General features: G+C 40.2%; 1 protein-coding gene across 1 annotated transcript in view; it reads left to right on the top strand.

Annotated features, from left to right (window-relative positions):
• Window positions 1–943: 943 nt before the first annotated feature.
• The window catches only part of trpc7b (transient receptor potential cation channel, subfamily C, member 7b), a 46,547-nt gene continuing 25,411 nt past the window's right edge, over window positions 944–22,079 (top strand). The window contains exons 1-4 of the mRNA XM_056383545.1: window positions 944–1,576; window positions 7,010–7,772; window positions 14,536–14,718; window positions 17,519–17,683. Coding sequence (XP_056239520.1) covers window positions 1,077–1,576; window positions 7,010–7,772; window positions 14,536–14,718; window positions 17,519–17,683 — 1,611 coding nt within the window. The 5' untranslated portion in view covers window positions 944–1,076. The remainder of the gene's footprint in view (window positions 1,577–7,009; window positions 7,773–14,535; window positions 14,719–17,518; window positions 17,684–22,079) is intronic.

Genomic DNA, 22,079 nt, shown 5'->3' on the forward strand with positions numbered 1-22,079 from the left:
CAGTGAAACCAGTAATGTGTTTTAATTTGATTTTTTGTGGTGTGTGTGTGTGTGTGTGTGTGTGTGTGTGTGTGTTTGTGTGTGTGTGTGTGTGTGTGTGTGTGGTTGATGCATAAACACAAGGACAGATCAAAGAGCTGCGTTAGGACTGGTTATTATCTATATGGGGGTGCAGGAAGTCTCCATCGTGACTAATGGGTCTCTGCCTTTAATTACAGGACCGCACACACAAGGATACACAGTGACATTTAAACACTGGATATCCTCTCTCTTTACATTTAAAGACAGAATCCTTTAAAAGGTTTTGTGTTCAAGTTTGTGTAAACTTACCAAATAATAAGCAAAGACTCCATGTACACTATGTCCTAAGATAAACTCATCACTGAGTCTAGATGTCGGCTACTGTAAGTATTAAATGTTTGTTCTCTGAAGCAATAACAAGATTATGTCAGGACCGGTAATTGGCCAACAATAGGTGGACATGTTAACCCCTTCACTTCTCAACCTAACCTCCAGCTCTGTCATTCTCTCCTCCGCTCTCTCTCTCTCACCCCTCACCTGATTTGTTGTTTTATTCTTGTATTCCGGTTTTATTTGCTATAGCAGCCTACTGCCCGGGTCACTTGGCACTTGGTGTGTCTCATTTTTCTGTCTGTCTTCTCTTAAGAGGTAAAAAGTAATGTGTAGTCTACTTGTCTTCACATAGGCTAACTACTTTAAACAGCAATGAAAACCTGTTTTACAAGTACAAGGGCATTTTCAAATACTCAACTGGTTTTCTCCACAATAAATGCATGTATTCACTTTTGTGGGCCAATGCAGTGTGTAAGTTAAGCTATGTTGTGGCGTTGCCACTTGTACGTTTTCTTCCATTTTGTAAAGGGCTGTCTCCCTGCGCGCGCACTCTCGTTGCTCTCTAATTAGTGCGAGCGCGCCTGTGCAAAGGTGGAGACTCGGTTCATCGTTGCAGCGCGGCTCAGAAGAAACTTGTGCAGCCGAAACTTTGACCAACATCGCTAAATGTCTGTCACTTAACTAATATAATTTAAAGTATATGTTGTTCTCGAACTCTCACAATGTCTGACGAGGGAGAAGAAAGCGACAGCGGAGAAAGAGCGCATCTCTCTGAGTCTCCCTCCCCGCCTCTGTCTGTCTGTCTTCCCCGAGGATCTCCGTCCTCTCAGCGGCCCCTAGACTTCTTCTCCTCCGCTTCTCCGCTGCTGGGGGACACAGACCCACCTTACCTCGCCTCTCCGGAGTGTCTGCACCCTTCTCCAGAGAACCGGGAGCCTGGGGACTCCCCACACTTTACGCCGCACAGCAAGTTCCTCCAGGGCACCGGGGATACCGGGGATACCGGTTCTCCGTTTCGCTCCGGACAGGATGTGCGGTTAGATGCAGTTTGCGACCGTTACGCTGACCCGCTTCCCAAGTGGAGAGGACGAGGCGCGGCGAACGCTGAGCGACTTCAGCACCGCGGACAGAGACTCCATCGGGCTCCGGAGCTCTCGGACTACGGGAACCACTACTCAGTGGAGCACATAGACACCGAGTTCAACTCCGAAACCCGGCAAACGTGAGGCACCCTTTTATTATCAACCCACAACTTTAACTTACCTATCCAGAGAAATGATAAATAAGTTAGGTGACTAGTTTTGCGGCCTAGTATAGAGTCCATGTAGTTATTTATAAGCTCTGCAATTTGCAGTTATGCAAAGAGGACACTATAGGCAATAGTTTGGAAATAGCAGAACTATTCTTGGTTGAGAGAATTTAATCAACAGCAACTAATCCAACTGGGATGTCATCAACGTAAGGTCAGTTTTGGAGATGGTAGAGTAAAAGCAGCCTGGGTTTTCACTGAGACACCTGAATTCACCTGTCTATACAGCTGTGGACCAATGGCTAACACTCAGCTGTGCTTTATAGGGGACTGGACTGTGCAGCAGATGTTAGTGAGATATCATCATATAGGCTATTTTGTTGTTCTATACTTAAATTGAATTTGTAATTGCAAACTGGTGTCCTTCAGATGGAGCTTTCCTATATTAGAAACTCTGTTTACTGAGTAGTATTTTAACTTGTATTGGTTTTATATTGACATAACTTTTGCTGAAAGGTAACCGTTTTATCTCATGCATTGTGTTTAGTTTCCCAAATAACTGGATTTTCCGAAGCTTCCATTCTCTTCCTCTCCCACGTTATTCTATTGAGGCATGTGAGTTTGAATGAATTGGTGTGTCTTTGGGTGTTTTCCACTGCAGCCCTTACGACTTCTTTGTGTTGAGAGACAGTGTCTTGATTGGTTTCAGTGCATGAATGCATTAGCAGGGGTCAACAGGGATTGTGTGTGTGTGTGTGTGTGTGTGTGTGTGTGTGTGTGTGTGTGTGTGTTATGTATGAGTCTGAATAAAAGAAAGGTATCTGGGCAAAACCATTTGACACTGAGCTGGAGCAGACTACAGCAATTGGCTTGCACAGTACATCCCCACAATGTCACACTCATCACACAAAACACTCAGACACACTCATGAAAACCCTGATTAGGAACCTCTTTCATTTTGCAATGTAATGTCTATATAATTTCCCTCAGCTGTTATATGTTTAACTACTTCACTGTGAGATGAATGCTCACAAGAACATTTGGTGGATGCAGTTCATTGCATCCATGTAGGAAACATCCACAGGGACAAAATGGGACATGATTTATGACACTTAATGGATGTTCATGTAGCACTGCCAGTTTAGCTGTGACTATCAGATATTGAGCACGGCAGGCCTCAGTGTTTGGTCTTTGATCTTCCCTGGTCTGCCCCTTTGATACACCAGTGTTCAGCTTGCATGGAAAAGAAGCATGTATGCTCTCACTGATGCCTTGCCAGGCTAAATGTTGTGTGTGTGTGTGTGGAAGAGAGGGTAAGAGAGGGTGTATGTGCCTGTTTCTCATTTCCAATGAAATATGGTGAGCAACTCACCTTTGATCTTAAAAATTGGCAATTTACTGCTTGACAGAGTGTCTATGTGTGTGTGTGTATTTGATAAAGAGAGAGAGAGGGGAGGGGTGGGGTGGCTCAGAGTCCAACTCTTTTCAAGTATTATGCTCATGCTTGTGCGCTGATAAAGTACTAACTCATTAGTCAGCTCTGTAAATATTCCTGCTGAGTCAAAAGTTCTCTTTCACTCATTATCCTCAAATTTTGATTTCAAACCTGATTCTTCTTTACATCTTCTCTTTGTTTGAAGTTCACCAGTAAATGATCTAATCTGGTTTATTGCTTGATCTGATTATAAATAACTTGGTGTCCCAGCCTCAGAATGTTCCGCTGCAAGAAAGAGGACATTTTGATCAACTCAAAAGTGATTATACAGAGTTTATGAGATTTTCACTATATTCTAAGGCTGTACTTGAAGTATGTTGTTTACATTTCCATTTTTATTACATTTTTTAGTGCTCTTGTAGTAATCCTTTCATTTCTTTTTGGTTGTTATGAAATTGAATTAAACTATTGTACATAGTATTCTACACCAATCAGTGGTACTGTATATTTCAGCATACTAAAAGTAACATTTGCATTACTGCCATCCCAAGCATGCCATTTGTTTTTAGATTGATTAGGCAATCATTCACAGTGAATATTGTCCTTTAGGTTTGACATCCCAAATACATAGCTGATATTGATAACACTTATATAATACTGGTAGCCAATTGTGAAGTGTCAGAAATTGGGGCTCTCCAAAAACACCTCAACACAACAAAAATGTAAATCAAGTTGAACTCACATAACTCAGTGAACTAAAGTTGAGCCAGCGAGATGTTTTGCTTAAATGAGCTACATATATTGTATCAACAAGAGGCTTTTTCCACTATCACCATTATTGCCAGTATAATATTATCCAAATATAATATAATTTATGTTAAACAACTATGGCTGGAGATCCTTGGCTGAACAAGGGAAGATATCTGCAATGGGTTGCGGTAGTTTAAGTAATAGTTGGAATCACCAGTAGCAGTTATACAAGAAAGTGTCTCCCTTTTCTGACAGTTTTGTTGTTAATAGGAGAGGGAGCAGCTTGCTTGGACAGGCTCTCTGAGTGATCTGCAGCAGCCTCTGACTTGGATGCAACATCAAAACGAGAGCTGGGTAGACACAGTAACAGCTACATCATTGCATTGTGGTTTAGGGATTAAAGGCTGTTACTTATAATCATATAGTGATGTTGCGTCAACCAATTTTATTTACATTAAATCAAATGAAATGGAAAAAGGTTGCTGACACGGGCAATTTCTACAACCCATTGCAGCTTTCAGTGACTGCTATTATTTTGGTTCTCTTTGGACATCAAGGACAGTCAAACATCTAGCAATTTTTGTTCTGTATTTGTAAATAAAACTGTTTAAATGTGGGTCAATACTGGACATTTCAACATGTAGGCAGAAAAAATGACTCACTAGTGGGATGAGATGGAATATGTCGTACAGTGTATTGTAAGAAAGTAGCAATGGGAGCTCTTCCTGTAGCATGGCATCATGCTCTGCTACACCCATATGCGAATTAAAGCATGGTGTAACAATGGTAATATGACAAGTACTTTAGTCTTAACAATACTATATGATGGACAGTCATACAATCACTCACACTTTGAATATAAGCAGCCATACAAATACACAACCCTCCTTTACTCACTCATTTTTCTTCTCGTTCATCCCCGTCTCTCTCCTCCACACAAACACACATAGTTTCTATCTATCCATCTCCATTGTGTCTCACTCCTCCTGTCTGTGTGACTGTAATTCCACACAGAAATGATGCAGGTAAATTCTATTTCACATCAGAATCACAAAATGTCAGAGATTGATGGAGAGGAAGATGGAGAGAGATGGAAAATGGCGATTCATTACCTGTCTATGAGGTTATCTAAATGGGCTGGCAGCCAGACTGTCCCCTCATTTATGAGGAATGCTTGCAATGCTTACAAATATGTCTGTGAATGTGAGTGTTTGTGTGGAGGTGGAGGATTGGTAGAGACGTTAGATACACCTTACAGCACCATGCATTGTAGCAAATCAGCAGTACAAACTATGATATTATACCTTTCTGACACAGTCACCTAAAATCAACCATTCTAATCTTCATAATGGTAATATTTACTACAAGGCCATTATATTGGTTTGCATCACATTTTACAGTTGATGTATTTTGGGTCCACATTAAACATGTGTATTAATGCTGCTGATGTTGTCACATGTGTTTATCTGTGTATGTTATGTCCCCATATGTATTCTTGCGTGTGTTCATTTGTGAGATAATCTGCAATTGTTTGTGCATACCTGTGTGTGTGTGTGTGTGTGTGTGTGTGTGTGTGTGTGTGTGTGTGTGTGTGTGTGTGTGTGTGTGTGTGTGAGAGAGAGAAAGAGAGAGAGGGAGAAAGGGAAAATTTTGCCATCTACCATTGATTGGCAGCCTAAGGCACAGCTGATTGTGTAAATCGAAAATCAAGAGCTGCAGACTTTTTATACCCTTTAATCGCACACTGACAACCACAGTCTCTCTCACATGCACACACTTGCTACACACACACACACACACTCTCTCTCTCACGGTACCTTCATCTTCTCGATTCCACATTCTTTGATGCTCCAAGGGAATACTTCCACCATGAACGGGTTTCCATTTTCACCTTTTCCTTCAATGTTCATTGTCTCTGTGCATACACACGCACCTGGACACATGCACATACAAAGTAAGGGGAATCACAAACGGCCTGAATTACAAATAACCTTGCCTGTTTTTTTATTTTTTTATTTTAGTAGCAGAACTTATTGTGAAACTGGAACCCTTGTTATTTGTAAGGTCACTGCACTATTCAGATAACACAGACATGCAGAATTAAAGTGAAAATCTTTGGACAGTCTTTTGTATGGACAATATGAGCATATTATGCTTTTAAAATGATTAAAGTTGGCAAAAAGCATGTTTGCTTTTAGACCACTCACTAAGGGTCAGTCAGGTTGTCCTCTGAGTGACATAATATCATATTAGCATTTTATAAATTAAATCCCAAATTTGAATTGGTTATTTCAAAGTGGAAAATCAAACAGTTCTGGGCTATAATTTTTCTCCAGCACCATTCCTAATTTCCAATTCTTGCTTGTCATTTCAGAGCTTACCCATATCCAGTATATTTTGCTCTGCTCCCACATTGTCACTCAGGCTTTTGCCCTCTCATTTTTCCAGCTTTGTGGAACATCAAGGCTTTTTCAACTATGTGGGTCAGAGTGTCAGACCACACAGCAGGTGCAGGCAGGCAGTGTGACAGATCTTTGTTTCTGAGATACAATAGAGCCAATGAAACATGTTTTGTAGTAACAGTGGTTCTTTCCAAGGGTTTTGTGGATGGAGCTAGTCTTTTATTATTCTTCTATTTGACAAATCCCTATTGATGAAGATTTTTTACCACTCTCTCCTGCTGGTGTGTGAACATAGTGCCCCATTTAGCAAAGAAAAACAAATAGACACATATTGCATAGAGCAGGAAGTGAATTTTCATTCTTGTCTGTATACATGCAACAATAAATAAAGACAGATTCACCACTGGCCAAAGAGACACTTTAGATGACCACTGACTCAAGGTGACAGCTTTATCTCTCCCTTGCCAATCAGAACTGTTGACCTGAGATGGCCCAGCAGTGAGCTTTGACCCAGCTAGCCTATTGGTTCATTGATCTGGCCGGAGACAGATATATAACAAATGTCATGAGGGAGTGTTCTCTGAGGTCAGCGGGGAAGCCTCTGTTAAGCACTGCTGATTGTGTGACATTAATGACTTTGTTTGCCTTGTTAAACCACAGTCACTTTGATGTAACTAATGGTACCATTGTTTACTCTTGCCTTTATCATTTGCTCACCACTTCATCACTCTATCTTCTGCATCTCTCTTACCTCCATCAAATTAATCCTTGTTCTTTTGCTTCATCTAACTGTTTCCTCCCCCTCTGTACTGTCTCCAGGGTGGAAGCCATGCATCGCCGGCACACCACACTGAGGGAGAAGGGGCGTCGCCAGGCAGTGCGGGGCCCGGCCTACATGTTCAATGAACGTGGCTCACCCCTCACTGCAGAGGAGGAGCGTTTTCTGGATGCTGCTGAATACGGAAACATTCCTGTGGTCCGCAAAATGTTGGAAGAATCCAAAACCCTTAACTTCAATTGTGTTGACTACATGGGTCAGAATGCTTTACAGCTTGCAGTGGGCAATGAGCACCTAGAAGTGACCGAGCTGCTGCTAAAGAAGGATGGTTTGGCTAGGATAGGAGATGGCCTGCTTTTGGCTATCTCCAAGGGTTATGTTCGGATCGTTGAAGCCATTCTCGCCCACCCTGCCTTTGGGGGGGGTCTGCGACTGGCTTTAAGCCCCCTGGAGCAGGAGATGCGTGATGACGACTTTTACGCTTATGATGAGGATGGAACACGTTTTTCGCATGACGTCACGCCCGTCATCCTGGCTGCTCACTGCCAGGAGTACGAGATCGTCCACATTCTTCTGACAAAGGGCGCACGCATAGAAAGGCCACATGACTACTTCTGTAAGTGTTCAGAATGTGTCGAGAAACAGAAGAAAGACTCGTTCAGTCACTCACGCTCCAGGATGAATGCTTACAAGGGCCTGGCCAGTGCAGCTTACCTGTCGCTCAGCAGTGAAGACCCTGTGCTGACTGCTCTCGAGCTCAGCAACGAACTGGCAAGACTGGCCAACATCGAGACAGAGTTTAAGGTGAGGTGGTCTCTGCTTCTTACTTTACATTTATTATCTATTTTACTTTTTCATTTTCTTTTTTTAAATTTAGAACAGACATGCAAATGTAAATCCTATTAATCACCTTAAATGTGATTACAGTCCTGGCATCATCAGAGTTTAGGCAGAATTTGAACACAGCTGAATGAAAATGTATAGATCCATCTCTGTCAATGTTTCAACCCATTCTTGCCAATGACTGAACTTAGTCACTAGACTCTCATCTTGAATGGATTTCTCAGTGCGGCACCAGCTTCTTATTACTTTTCTGAAGCTATTACCAATGCAATCTCTCCTCAGGATGTGCTGAAATAAGACTTGTACAGTGGAACACTTTGTTTGATGGAAAATATGAGCAATTTTTGTGCACTTTTACTGAGAAAAATGATTGCATAGTATATACTGCCGTTGTTGAAATGAACCTCGCTTCCATGATAATGCTGGTGGTAGAAAAACACTAAGAAGGGTGTATATGTGTGCATGTGTGTCTGTGTTTGAGAAGGTCAAGTTGTTCATGTGTGTTATAGTTAATGATGTTGTTTGAAGTGGCTGGCTTTATATCTTTGACTCGTAGCAGACCCCCCCCACACACACACACAAACACCACAGTATCTTTTTAACTGAAGCTGTAAATGCAACTGTGAAAAGTCTCAATTATTTTTTAACAAGAATCAAACCTACCTGGATGTGCCAGCATCCATCCTGAGGCAGACTGATTGGCTCAGACAGGGGGTACAACATTCCCACTCACTTACATTGCATGACAGGTTTGGGCAAGCTTAAAGTACCGATTTGAGGTTGAGAGGAAGATGATTTCCACTTACTCTGCCAGCTCGCAAACCTGTCCCTATCAGTTGGCTTGGGATATTGAGGCTACCACACTCACTGACAAATGTGAGAAACTTGTGGATAAAAACTCAACAGACTCAAAATATGTATATATATATACGCCTGTGTGTGTTCGAGCTGGCCCATGTAATATAAAACCAGTATCATGATAATTATTACGATATTTTCACTTATCATTATACAGTGTAGATGTATGAAGATTTATGAAAATTCACATAAAAAATTTACACTGATAAAATAATCCAACTTTGATGGATCATATCATCACAGTATGATGTGGCTAAAATTCAGAAAACAATTAAATGTTGAATTATTAACTTTTCCAGGAAAACCTTGAAAGATAAGCCAATAATATAAACTGGAAGAGCCTTTGCTCAGTTCAACCATTGCACATGGCCTTCATCTTCATCACTGTTTTTAGAGAGAGATACATCACCACTTTGTCCTCAGCTGTCCACACTGTTTTTTGGTTTTGGCATGGCAACAACTGTAAGAAATGTCTAAACAATAGTGTCTTCCTCTGTCTCTCTGCAGGGAGGCCTATTAAAATCGAGTTTGCCGGATCAGTGGCATTATGACAGTGTTGTGCTGCACAGTATAAGAAAAGAGCCCTTTTTCTGTGTATCTCTTATTCCCAAAGCCAGCAGAAAGTTTTGGTTTTGTTTGTTTCACTCTGAAATGGCAGACACTGCACAGCTTCCGACGATTATGTGCTGAATTACATTTATAGTCGAGATCATTAATGTAGAAAGTATGATCATATAATTGAACCAAACAGATACAGAAACCAAACAATGGTTTGATTACATCACAATTTCCGTCTTTCTGCTCATTTATCTCTTTTTGTCTGCCCATGTGTTGCTGCATTTCTTCCCTCGTGGTCTATTTATTTCTGTCTGTCCTTTCTTCCATCTTTCTGCCACCTTTGTGTTTGTCATTCGGCCTCTCTGCTTGTCATTCCGTTCCCCATCTCCAGACAAGTTAATGAGAAGGGCTCACCTGAGGGACCAGAGTTGTGTTGGAGCTCATCTGTCTCATTACCATCTCATTATCACCCCTCTGTCTCCCTGTCCCTCTTCACGTCATCCTCTCATTACGTTAAAATATCAAATAATGTTAAAACTGTATGCAAATAGCCTGAGACAGTCCTGTTTTTTATGAAGAAGTCAAATGTGAGGAATAAAAGTTAGGGCTTAGATTGAGGTTTATGTCACTGAGAATTAATGTGAAAGTTTAATGACACCTTTATAACATTAATGACACCTTTACAACACCCAAGCACTTTCAAAATCTTTCAAACAATGTGCTATCTTCAGCAATAACATGCCAATACCAGCATGTGTTGAAAATGCAGCAACAGTTAGGTTGAATTCCAAACATACAGATATCTAGCGTTTGTCCCACAAAAGCCTTTGAAACAATATTAATTCCGTGGGGCAGCGCAGTGATTCCCGTTCTCTCCACTATATCCTCTTGGACTGAACAATTACGGAAACATGGGGAGACACCGCCTAGGTGGCTGTCTGGAGGAAAAAAAATTCACTTACTGTAAAAAGTTCACAAATTAATATGTTATATCTTGTTTGATTAATCTGACAGTTAGTGTTTTTATGCAGGATTATGTGCTGGACTATTTCTTGGCAACTTTCGGGTAACTTTTCGGGTTTCAGGGTAACTTTCCTGGAGCCTTTTTGTCACTTTAAAGGTTGTCAGGTAGCTAGTGGATACTCCTGCGTGTGGCGTCATGTTTTACAGACAGACATGACAGTGGTATAGATTTTCTCATGTAACTCTCAAAAAGAGAGTGAATAATTTCCCAAATGTTGAATTATTCCCTTAGTCTTAGTCTTAATGGACCACATCTCAGTCACTATTTCAAACTTGTTCTGTTGTCTGACAACATAAACAGAAAAACATGTAAATGAGGACTGTTTTATTGGACATTCAGCTGTATTAAAATACTTTATATGTGAGTACAGAGAGTAGGAGAGAAGCAAACAGATAAAGGGATGGCTGAAACTGACTGACAATAAGCTGAATGCAAATAAGATGTGATGTGTCAGGTGTTTAAAGTGGTCCATCAATATACTGTGCTGTTTATTCAAAAATGTTCTAAATTCACATTATCCAAATCGCGACACCCCTGTTTCGTTATTGCTTGTTTTCTTTGGTTTTCTGAGTTAAACAGCAGCCAATACTCAAGGTTCTCACCAGTACTTTCATGATTTTCACAAGCACAAAAATGCATGGTAGACAGCCAGTCACACAGGTAAACCTGTGTTCCTCAAAATACATTTTTGATTTGATTTTGACTTAGAATCTAGTATTGGACCCATCCTGTGTGTCCCCTTGTGCCTCCACAAAATAATAAATGTATATTCTGTACATGTACACACGGTCAAGTGCAAGCAAATGTTTTCTCACCCACTGGCACAAATACACGTGTCACATGGTCATGCTGCATATCGGATGTTTATGAAGGGAGTGCTAAAGGCACATCAGGACCCCCCTAACAGCCTAACATTTATCTTCAAACATCTTACTTCTCAAGACAGACGATCAATCTCTCATAAGAGCCTCTGGATACACACAGACACACAGACACTAACCCTCCACATACCCTCAGGAGAGACGGCGAGAGGGAAAGTAAGGCAGAGGAGCGTGTCATTTAATTTTTTAAATCACATTTTAGTCTGCTCTTCTATCATGCCAATTTTAGTTTAATTTAGCTTCTTTTTATATTGTTAGAAATTGAGACAAATGCAGTTTGAGACAGACAGCAAGTGAGAAAGTGAAAAAGTGGTGGACTGATAGTGGTGGATGTCCACTCTCTCTTATTCTCATATCTCTATCTTGCACTGCTCTCCCTCTCTCCATGTTTAAGGATTGGCTCATGTCCCCCTCAGTCCACTCATCTGTAACCATTCTCACTCTGCTGCACACTGCTGTCTCCATTTTCAATCTCACAGCATCGTTCTCTTTTCTGTATCTCAGTGCCCAAGGCAAAAACCACATACCTCGAGTTGTGATTGGATTTTCACATAGACTGTATGTGTGTCGTGTCTGTATGTACGTGTTCTTGATGTGTGTATTAAGATGCAAATGTCATTGATTAAGAAAGCATTCTTGTTCGTGTACTACCCTGAAGCCTTGCTTTTCCATGAAAGTAAAGACATGAGATTGTAATTGATTTCTTTCACTTAGCAGCCTAAAGGTAAAATACACCAAATGCTGTGCTTTTCTTCATGTCCCCAAAGGGGCAATAAATGCAAGCTGCCATTGGTTGATGTTCAGAATTTACTTTTTAATTTGCAGATAGTGATGGGTCGTTTGACCAACCATGCCATTCTTTTTAATTTAGTTTTTTTTCTATGATAAATCCAAGCCTGATGGGCTGGATTTTAAAATGTATTAATTGCATTTGTATTAATTGCAGCTGCTTGGTATTTGAGTAGAAACACAAGAAACTCCCTTACTAAAAGGATTAAATGCTGAAAGAATGCAAATTATATTGATGGTCAATAAATAGGTGCATCAGAATACAGTACAGTCTCTACATACGTAATATATCATATCTGATTGCAGGCCTACAACAAACAGAGAGTAGAACCCAAGATGTTAGATGAGGATTCTGCTTGGATGAAATATGCAAAAGTTTTGGTGAAAGTGTCATTATCAACACAATGCAATGGTATGCTTGAACACAACACCAAGATGGCGGTGAATACATAATGAGAATCATTCCTTAGGGACTTTGAACCTGCCATAAGCCCCAGTGTACTGACTGCTTCCCCACTCGAATCAGCTGCTGAGGAACAGATCAAGGCAGGAGCGTGAGGGGAGGTGGTGTAAGAAAGAAGGGTGGCAAGTGAACGGGGGGGGGAGCACAAGATAGAGGGGCTGAGGGTTGAAACTGGATCATTTTATGGAGGAACAGGAGGAGATAGGGTTGAAAAGCCTGACAGGAATTGCGCATTAGTGTAGTGAGGTGGGTGAAGTTATGTTCCAGTAGTAAAAGCTCAATTCAATTTTTAAATTTGACAATAGTGCTCATTAAGCCTCCAGGGTCCTGAAAGACAATATTTTCTATTATCTTATGCCCACACATTATGATTGTGTGGGTACAAGAAAAATCTTTCAGGACTTTGGGGACTGCACAGGATTGAGGCGCTATCACTGAATTTATTCACAGTTCTCAAAAAACGTACATCTCCATCATAACGTACTAAGTGTAGCCGCAGTATTAACTTCACTCTACCAAGGATGTCAACAAGATTTGAATAAGCAACATTAATTATTTTTCACTTCAATTCATAAAAAACTGAGGGAAAATTAAAAGAAAGAAAGAAAGTTTTTATTGTGTTGATAATGTGGACATGTGTTAGGCTTTTGATTGACCTCCAGGTGATTGGCTTGATCTGCTACCCCTGTGCTAGCTAGTGTAAATGCCAATCAAGTTTCTGTTATTATCCCAAAGAAGGCTGTTTGCCAAAATATTTATAAATTGAAATAAATGCATCTGAGTTATTAGTGTGCAGCTTTCCATTGTCTGTTATTCCATTCATTGAATTATGATAATGTTGGTCAAATAAAATGCAAATCAGTGTTTCCATCCACTGTTATGCAAATATCATTAACAGAGTACAAGGAGACTGCACCAGTAATTTGTCTAGTAATCTGTTAAATCCATGGCATTCCTTTGTTGCTCCCCTCCGAGAAAGACAATTATGTTCATTTAATGAGTGGATTGACCTCCGGTGTTCACACTGTTTCTTCTTCTTCTCAACTGCGTGGGGTGTGTCTCAGATGCCTTTTTTTTTTTACTTATTGGATTTCTGGTGGAGTGGTAATCTTGCAGTATTCAAGATTTGATTCTAATTTCAGACATTTTCATTCTGTTTTTTAGGTGTAGATTCAAACTAAATATGCTAAATGATTATTTCAAATGTAGAAAACCAGTGTGGATCCTCTATTTCTGCTTTTGTGGAGTTTCTCTTGTACAGTACTGCATTTATGAGTGCTGTTTCTGCAGATGTGTGTACTGTGTCATGGAAGTATGACACAAATTATTTTCTAATGTCAGATTACTGTTCGGATTACTATGACAAAGGACTAGGGCCACCACTAACACAAATACACATAGCACTGTGGTAGTTTTTTTTTGTCGTTTTTCTTTGTACACAAGATGAGGTCGGCTATTATGATAAAAAAGGTGGACACCCTCCAGAGGCAAACACCATTTCTAAAGAAAATCTCTGTGTTAGAAGCAGAGAGCTGAATTTGATGTGTCAAGATGGAAAGGTCATGAGTCAAATCACAGTATCACCCTTTCCATTTTTTACACTCAAGCTATATTATAATTGCATTGGGAATAAATGTCTTAGAGAGGTTTACATTTCTCAAGTGAGAGGTCCCGCACTACAGTAGATCAACAGGCACACAGGACAGGAGAAGCAGCTTCAAGATATAAGTATTTAAAATGCAGAAAGACTGTAAAGGTATCTGGCTACATTTTACAAAGACAACAGCAGGTGTCAGGTGAGTTGACAATCAATCATCAGCTACTGTGACTTTGTGAACAGATGGACACACGAAGAGGACTGGTTGATGTGAGCCCATCTGAAATATCAGAAAGACCTTCAAAACAAGAGGAAAAAAACACAGTTAAAGGGTTAGTTTTGTTTTGTAAGGTTGTGTGAAAAGCTACAAAACAGACAGCAGCTGAAGGCACAGTGATGATTTGATGGTTGGTCATCATGGTTGTGTTTATACATCTGAATAATGATGCATTCATTGTCTGAAACCAGCTGGTGACATGACTGATTCAAAGTTGATGTTTACATTAGATTTTAATTCAAGCTTCTCTTCCCCAATAAACTATCCACCCTTGCAGAATGACTACCGTAAGCTGTCCATGCAGTGTAAAGACTTTGTGGTGGGTGTGTTGGACCTTTGTCGGGACACTGAGGAAGTGGAAGCCATATTGAACGGGGACGTGGACCAGTGCCCCCCAAGTCCCTACAACCGACCCTGCCTCAGCCGTGTCAAACTGGCCATCAAGTACGAAGTCAAGAAGGTAAGATGGCCAAAACTCTACCGATGAATAAACCATATACTACAAAAAAAACATGTAAAAGATCTCCCATATAATGAGTTACTGTACTCTTTCAGATGTTTGTAGGCTCCCCAAAGCCACAGATGATATTGTGCAACTCTTTTCACAACCGTAGTATCAGTCTTGATGTGACAAATAATCTAGATCTTGATGTGTAAAATTGGTGGAAATCCATACATTCATTTCTAAAACAAATTTGCAAAAATGTAAAAGAAAATGTCCTATTTTGTTACGGAAATTTTTTCTAACTTTCCGTAACAAAATAGTACATTCCTGGAGCTACCCATTTACCTGGATCTACGCCAAAATTGAATGGGTTCTTCACTGGCCTATGGTCAATTAATTTTATGTCAATCCATCGATTAGCTGTCCCCTTAACCGTACAGTTCGGTCAAAAGATGCTCATAGATTTTGAAATACACTGATGACTGATTTGATATGAGAACTTGTTAGAAGACCCACATTTCCATCCTGCCAAGAGTCACTGAGTATGATCCTCAATCTATACCAGCTAATGTGGCTGACATCCATGTGAAGGAAGAGAAATTTAAAGGCCTCATTGATGAATGAATCACATTATGCTACGGAATCTGTATTGATGAGGATTATTTTGTTACTTGGGTTTGTTTTTAGATGTTGGTTTGAAATATTCCATCAAAAGTAAAGGTTCAATGCGCCATAATTGAATATGTTTTGAGGAGGATTAACATGGAAGAATATCAACGGTGTTTTACTGCAGTGTTTTACATGTAACATTTCTGTGTGTGTAAGTAAGCTAGTGTCTACGAGCCATTTTGTGCACATGTACATACAGTATGTTTGTGTATTATTCAGTGTGTGACCTCAGGGGGCCCTGTGTAAACAACAAACTGGCCTCTGTGTCAGAGAGAAAATCCCCTGCTGAGCAGAGGTGTTCTTACTAAATGTCAAACCAAATCCCTTTTCCCCATTTCACCCTGCCATACTCTCTCTCTCTCTCTCTCTCTCTCTTTCTCTCTCTCTTTCTCTCTCTTTCTCTCTCTCTCTCACACAAACACACAGGTTTTTGTTTGACCTTCATGTGCTGCATGTTTTCTCAAGCAAGTAAATCCCATGTGTATGTGTGTGTGTAAATGTTAGTGTGTTAGTATATGTGAGTGTGTTTGTGGGCCTGTTTGAGCTGTGTTTTTATCCTGTACAAGAGAGCGTGACGAATACTCTGGGAGCTAATTACACAGGACGAGAGGAGGGAGGGAGGGACAGATCGCCATGGAAACCAGGTGGAGCATGACTGTGTGTAATGCATGTTGCCGGACGCAGGCAGGGTTCATGTCATGGGTCGATAGACTGCTCACTGGACACCAGTGGGAAACTCTGTTAACTACGGCCTTGTGGGGTGGGGTGTGTGTGGTTGTGTGTGGTTTCCCTTTGAATGTAGAAATGACTGAATGCACATATGCACATTGTTCGTGTGTTCGATATGATCCGTGGATGGGAGCAGAGGATGTCAATCGTCAGCTCAGATAAACGTTCCCTGAATCTGATGACCGAGGCTGATTGGTGAAGGGCTGTGAAAGACTGATGGAGGGAGAAAACAAAGAGGCTAACGAAAAGGGAAAGCAGGTTTGACCAGCCGTTACCTGTTGCTCGGATGGTAGATGTGAACGATAAACAATCCACAAACACAGAGTTTGATTATTACACTAGTTGACTGCCTCCTGAGCATTGATTGCTCTGTTTTTCCACATCCTTCCTCCAGCTGGAACAAAAACATCCATCCTCTCCAGCCTGACCACACCATTGGTAGCCTTCATTTGTCACGTCATTTTTCGGAGTAATATTGTCAGCAGATGCTGAAATACCGGACCGAGCCTTATCTAATAAAGCAAATATGCTTCAGTAATGAATGTGAACACTCAGTGCTTCTTATTTGTATGCATGCTTTCTTATGCATACTGTATCTTAAATTGATTTGCCAACCTGCTTGTTGGCATTTTTTCATTCTAAATGAAGCCAAGTGGTGGCTGTGAATAATATATTTTGATAGTAATGAATACACAATGGATGTTCTCTAAATAGAAAAGCAGCTTGCACACTCAGCTACTTAGGAATACCTTGAATATTAACATAAAGAGGAGCACCAGAAGCCTTCTTCATGAATACTGTATAATCTCGAATTTCATCCGTTCTACACTCGTTACATCGATGTTATTCAAAAGCACTTGAAAGTACCAAGTACAGCATGCATGCCTTTAATGATAAAGATGTCATTGGTGTTATACTTTATACTGCATAGAAATTAAGAAATTCGGTCCGCTCCTTTTAGCATGAAAATCTTAACAGGATATTGGGGTGGGACACAATGAATGGAAGGATGGAGATTGGACCACAAAACAGCTTCGTCTGTTATAGAGAACACCCCCCTCACTATCTCTGTTACCTATTTGAAACGACAACACAAGTATGAATGACCATGACCATAGTATCTCAAAGGAAAAGAAATAGATTTTTTTTCTACATATTGAACCCCAACATGAATAAGCCTCTGCTGTCAGCCTGTAAAGCCAGCTTCTTCCATTATTTGACCATTGAGTCATTTCAGTGTAGGGGCAAGTTGTTTGCTGCCTCTCTGGAAACATCTTTATTGATGTCTGTTTACTAATTGATCCTCTCTTCCCTTCCTCTCTCTTTCCCTCTCCTCTTTCACCTTTCTTGCCCTGTGCTTTCTTTCCCTTTATTCTCCATTGATTTAAATTTATTGTCCCCATCTCTCTCTCTCTAGTTTGTTGCCCATCCCAACTGCCAACAGCAGCTGCTGACTATCTGGTATGAGAACCTGCCTGGTTTGAGGCAGCAGTCCGTTGGGGTGAAGTGCTGGACAGTGCTGGGGGTCACCGTAGGTTTGCCCTTCCTGGCCATTGCCTACTGGATAATGCCATGTAGCAAGGTATGAACATGAACAGTATGTGGTAGTATGACCAACTCTTTGTGTAATCATATCCACTGATCCAAACCAGAGACTCGCACCTATACTCAGAACACACACACACACACACACACACACACACACACACACACACAATGAAATTAACTTTGCTGTTGTTTCTACTATCAATGACTTCTGGTAGGTTTGTTCTGGTTTTTATTCTGTTATTCTCTTTTTTATTATTCTGTAATACTTGGCTATAGTTACAGAATTGACACCAATACTGAGAGAAAATACCAAAATACCAATACTACCAATGACTCATAGATCTCAACTCCGTAAATATGTATTTCCTTTTTTTTTACATGAAGATCCATACATTATTTTCTGTGAAATTAGCAAAAATGTAAATCCTATTTTGTTACAGAAAGTTATCAAAAATTCCTTGATCTACCCATTTAACTGGATCTATACCAAAATTTAATGGGTTCTTCTCTGGCACATCTCTCTTTCAGGCTCATTAAAGTCACTAGGTTTATTTCTCAGAGGACCATGAATATGTAGTCAAATTTAATGTCAATCCATCCACTAGCTGCCAAGCTACATACAGACCAAATGACGAGTGTGGCTAAAAACATCACAGATATCCGATTTAAAGATCACTGTATGGTCACCATTTGATTATAGGGCCCTGAGGTACTTTATCACATTTTGTTAATACTCCATCAAGCAAATTATAATCTGTAAAGTGACACAATATGACAGAGCTGAGCAAGTGGTTATGCAGATCTGCTCTTCAACCTGGATAATCCTCTACCTCATCATCAAGTGGTGTGTGTGTTAGTTCTTTAGGTCTTTAATATATGTGTGGGGTCCAAACACCAGGAGCCACTGTAATTGCGGGGTCTGACAGTTTTGTGGGGACCAAGATGCTGGAGGCCACATGTTTAAATGGCTGTTTGAGGGTTGAGACCGTGTTTTTTCGGTTATCGTAAGGATTGGGATTAGGCAGTCAGTTGTGGTGGTTTAAATGGTAAAGGGCCTGGAATGCATGAACAATGGGTCTCCACGAATGTAGTAAAACAAGGTTGTGTGTGTGTGTGCGCTAAGATTCAGAAACAGGGCTGAGGACCTTTGAGTGTTAGGTATAACTAATGAATTAGTCATTTTGTAGACTATGAGAGAAAGAGAGCAGCTGATGTCAAGTGTGTATGAGAGGATGGAGAGCAGTAACATTGAGAGTGCATCTCCACCAGCGAGACATGGATTTAATCATGAGACACTAGCGGCTTCAGATCTCTCTGTGTCACGAAAACACCTGTTTATGTTAATCTGTGTGTGCTAGTCTGTGTATGTACGTGCACATGTAAGCACGTGCATGTATGATTACATTTGACTATGAATCAACCAAATGATGAGCCTGCTTGTCACAGTCCGCCATTTCTGACACAACACAGCATAAAAAAAAGGTAGCAGTGTGGAAATAATATGTAAAATAACAAATTAATATAGGATGCAAGGCACCTTATTATTATTATTATTATTATTATTATTATTATTATGTTGTTGTTGTTGTTGTTGAATGATTTTAAAAGACCGGTTAAATACTGAAAATAAACATTTGAGGTATAGAAAAGACCTATGGAGGGAAGGACAATAGAATTTAATCAAGCTAATAAATGAGACAAACTGGATGTTCATACACTCTTGATAACAATGTGATGGCCACAGAGACAAACAGGTATATTAAATGAATTTGGTAATGAAATAGATAAAGACACATTGACTGAGAAAAATACATCAAGACAGATGCAGGTTGCAGAGAGGAAGCTTTGATGTGTTTAGGTTGATTGTGTGTAGTGCGCCCTCCCACACCTGATGCTAATCATGCAATTTCGTTCTGCTCATCTCATCAACTGCTCATTTCTTACAGCTCTAGCAGAACTCCAAAGCATATTACAATTTAAATCAGCTAGGAGAGCTGAAGAAGATATTGATGTTATTGATGCTCAAGATAAGTAGTAAATTATCGAAGGCAGACAGTGAAAACATTGATACATCACATGGATATCTGCTTTGGAAATCTCCTGTAAGAGAACAATATGAGATATGCTCTTTGGAAGGGATGAAAAACAGACGCATATTATAATATACAATGTTTCTGATTGATTGAAAAGGGTGAAAATGGGGGGTGGATACATATTAAAGATGCACATGAGAATACTCTACAGCCTTCCTTGAGTGACAGGAAAGAGATGAAACAGGGAATAAGTGAAAAAAACAAGCCATGAGTAAAAAAGAAGTTGCCTTGTCAGGTTCCCCTCCTGCTGGAACAAGCACCATGCTTTAGTCAAGGAATAACTTATTATATTTATTACTTATTATAATAATACTTATTATTTTACTTATACAGCAAGGCCAAGAAAATTCCACTTGTTGCTGTATTAATTAGTGAGTGAGTCAGTATTTCTTTATAGTAGTTAATTAGCACAATTCCCTTAAAAATTAGACCATTACAGAGAAATCACTACTGTACAAAAACAATGAATTTATTATACCTGCCCTATTATTCAGTTTCCTTTATGTGTTGGCATCAGTGGTTTTATTGGTGGGATTGCTGTGCAGGAAATCCCTCTATATGTTCTTCTGAGCCCAGAAACACGTGGTTCAATCAGGAGATAATGCAAATTATTTTTCTCAACGATTTATCTCATAATTTCTGAAATATTCAACAATTTGTTAACAATTTTTCCCCATGGAAATAAAATGGATGGAACATTCAGATGGTAGAGTGACATCACAGCCAGAATGGGAGAAAGTGTTAATCTGTTCTGAAAATGTTCTGTTCAACCTCACGGCCACAGATTTTACTCTCCTTTCATGGCACATTTTGCATCCTTCAGCCCTTTTTCGCTTCAGACAATTTTATTTACTCCTTCATACAAATTTGTACCAACAATGCAGATTAGTTTCTGGCATTTCCAGCAGTAAAGCTCCGCCTCAGCCTTTTTTAAGTAGCCAGTAGCACACACACTCAAGCGTGAGTTTTTCCAGAAGTGAGCAATCCCACCACAAATTTTTCAGAATTGCATTTTTTAGTTTATTTGATGTAATACTAGCTGTTTACTTACACATTACAACCAGGTATGCAGGTATAAGTGAGGAAAGATGACTAAATACAAGTATATACTAAATGTATGATACATAATTATTATAAATGTAGTCTTAATTTTCAGACACTCCAGCAGTACTACTGGCAATACTGTAGAGGCTATTTATTTATGGTAATTATACCAGTTATCACAATCAGTTTGACAATAATAGGCTGACATTTATAAATGCTACATATTGCTCCCACACTCACATATTAGCTAATGATTTTTTTCTTTAATTACTCTCTTGCAGTCTGTCATGCATTTAATTTTAATTTGCTCAAGGGTCTCTTTGCCTGCAAGCTCTGACCCTGCTGTTTTGATTACTTTGATCACACTCAAGATTTTCTTTGGCTCCTCCCCTGCATCTCTATCCTTGGGGTGGGGGTGGGGGTTCTGGGGGAGGGGGAGGGGGTGGGGGTGGGGGGTCGATGACGGACCAATTATGGTAAATATTATATATTGGTAAATGGGATTGTAAATGTGTGTGTGACTTGTGGAGAAGGATGGAACAGTGAGCACAGAGGTTTAAAAATGTAGAAATTTGAAGGAGTCCCATATAAAAGTACTTTCCCATTTAGAGTAAATATCTGTCCACACTAAATGTATGCCAGGTTTGATTCTCCCTGGTGAAAAGATGTTTGGGAATAATAGAGGACACAGCAGCTCCATTCTGGCCTTCTGATATTTCCATTTCACACCAAACCTCTTTTATTTAGTCTGCGTGCGCCGGCTGCCAGCAGCCACCATTTCATTGGAGGAGAGAAGATCAGCTCTTGTCACCATCAAATTGATAAAAGAGAAAGCCATGGGGTTTTCAGTCCTCAGGCAGTGGTAGGGCTGATCTAGGATGACCATCTCATTTAAGCTGATGGGTGAAATGGATCAGCCTTATCAGTAAAGGAGCTGGGAGAAATGAGGAGCCATCCCAGTGGCAGGAGGAGGGTTGGAGGAGGTTTTGCGGGGTTAAGATATACCAGACAACCTCTTCCAGCATGGTTTAGTGTGTGTGGCATGGGAACAGCTATTGAATCTTATGTGTTAGTGTGCATGCAGAGAGTAGAGATATCCTGTGGGTAGTTAATATTGAACACAGCAGGTTTACACAGTAGCAAATGTTGGGATCTCAGATGTCTGTATGGGGTTGGAAGTGTGTGAATGTCTGTCTGTGTGTTTGTGTGTGCCTGCACATGGATGTGTATTTGTCTGTCGTGGCATATTTTTGTACAATTATAAAAAGGTCCCTCTGTGTGGTGGCATGTTTA

The sequence above is a fragment of the Seriola aureovittata genome, chromosome 8 (assembly GCF_021018895.1).
Source record: "Seriola aureovittata isolate HTS-2021-v1 ecotype China chromosome 8, ASM2101889v1, whole genome shotgun sequence".
Classification (NCBI taxonomy): domain Eukaryota; kingdom Metazoa; phylum Chordata; class Actinopteri; order Carangiformes; family Carangidae; genus Seriola; species Seriola aureovittata.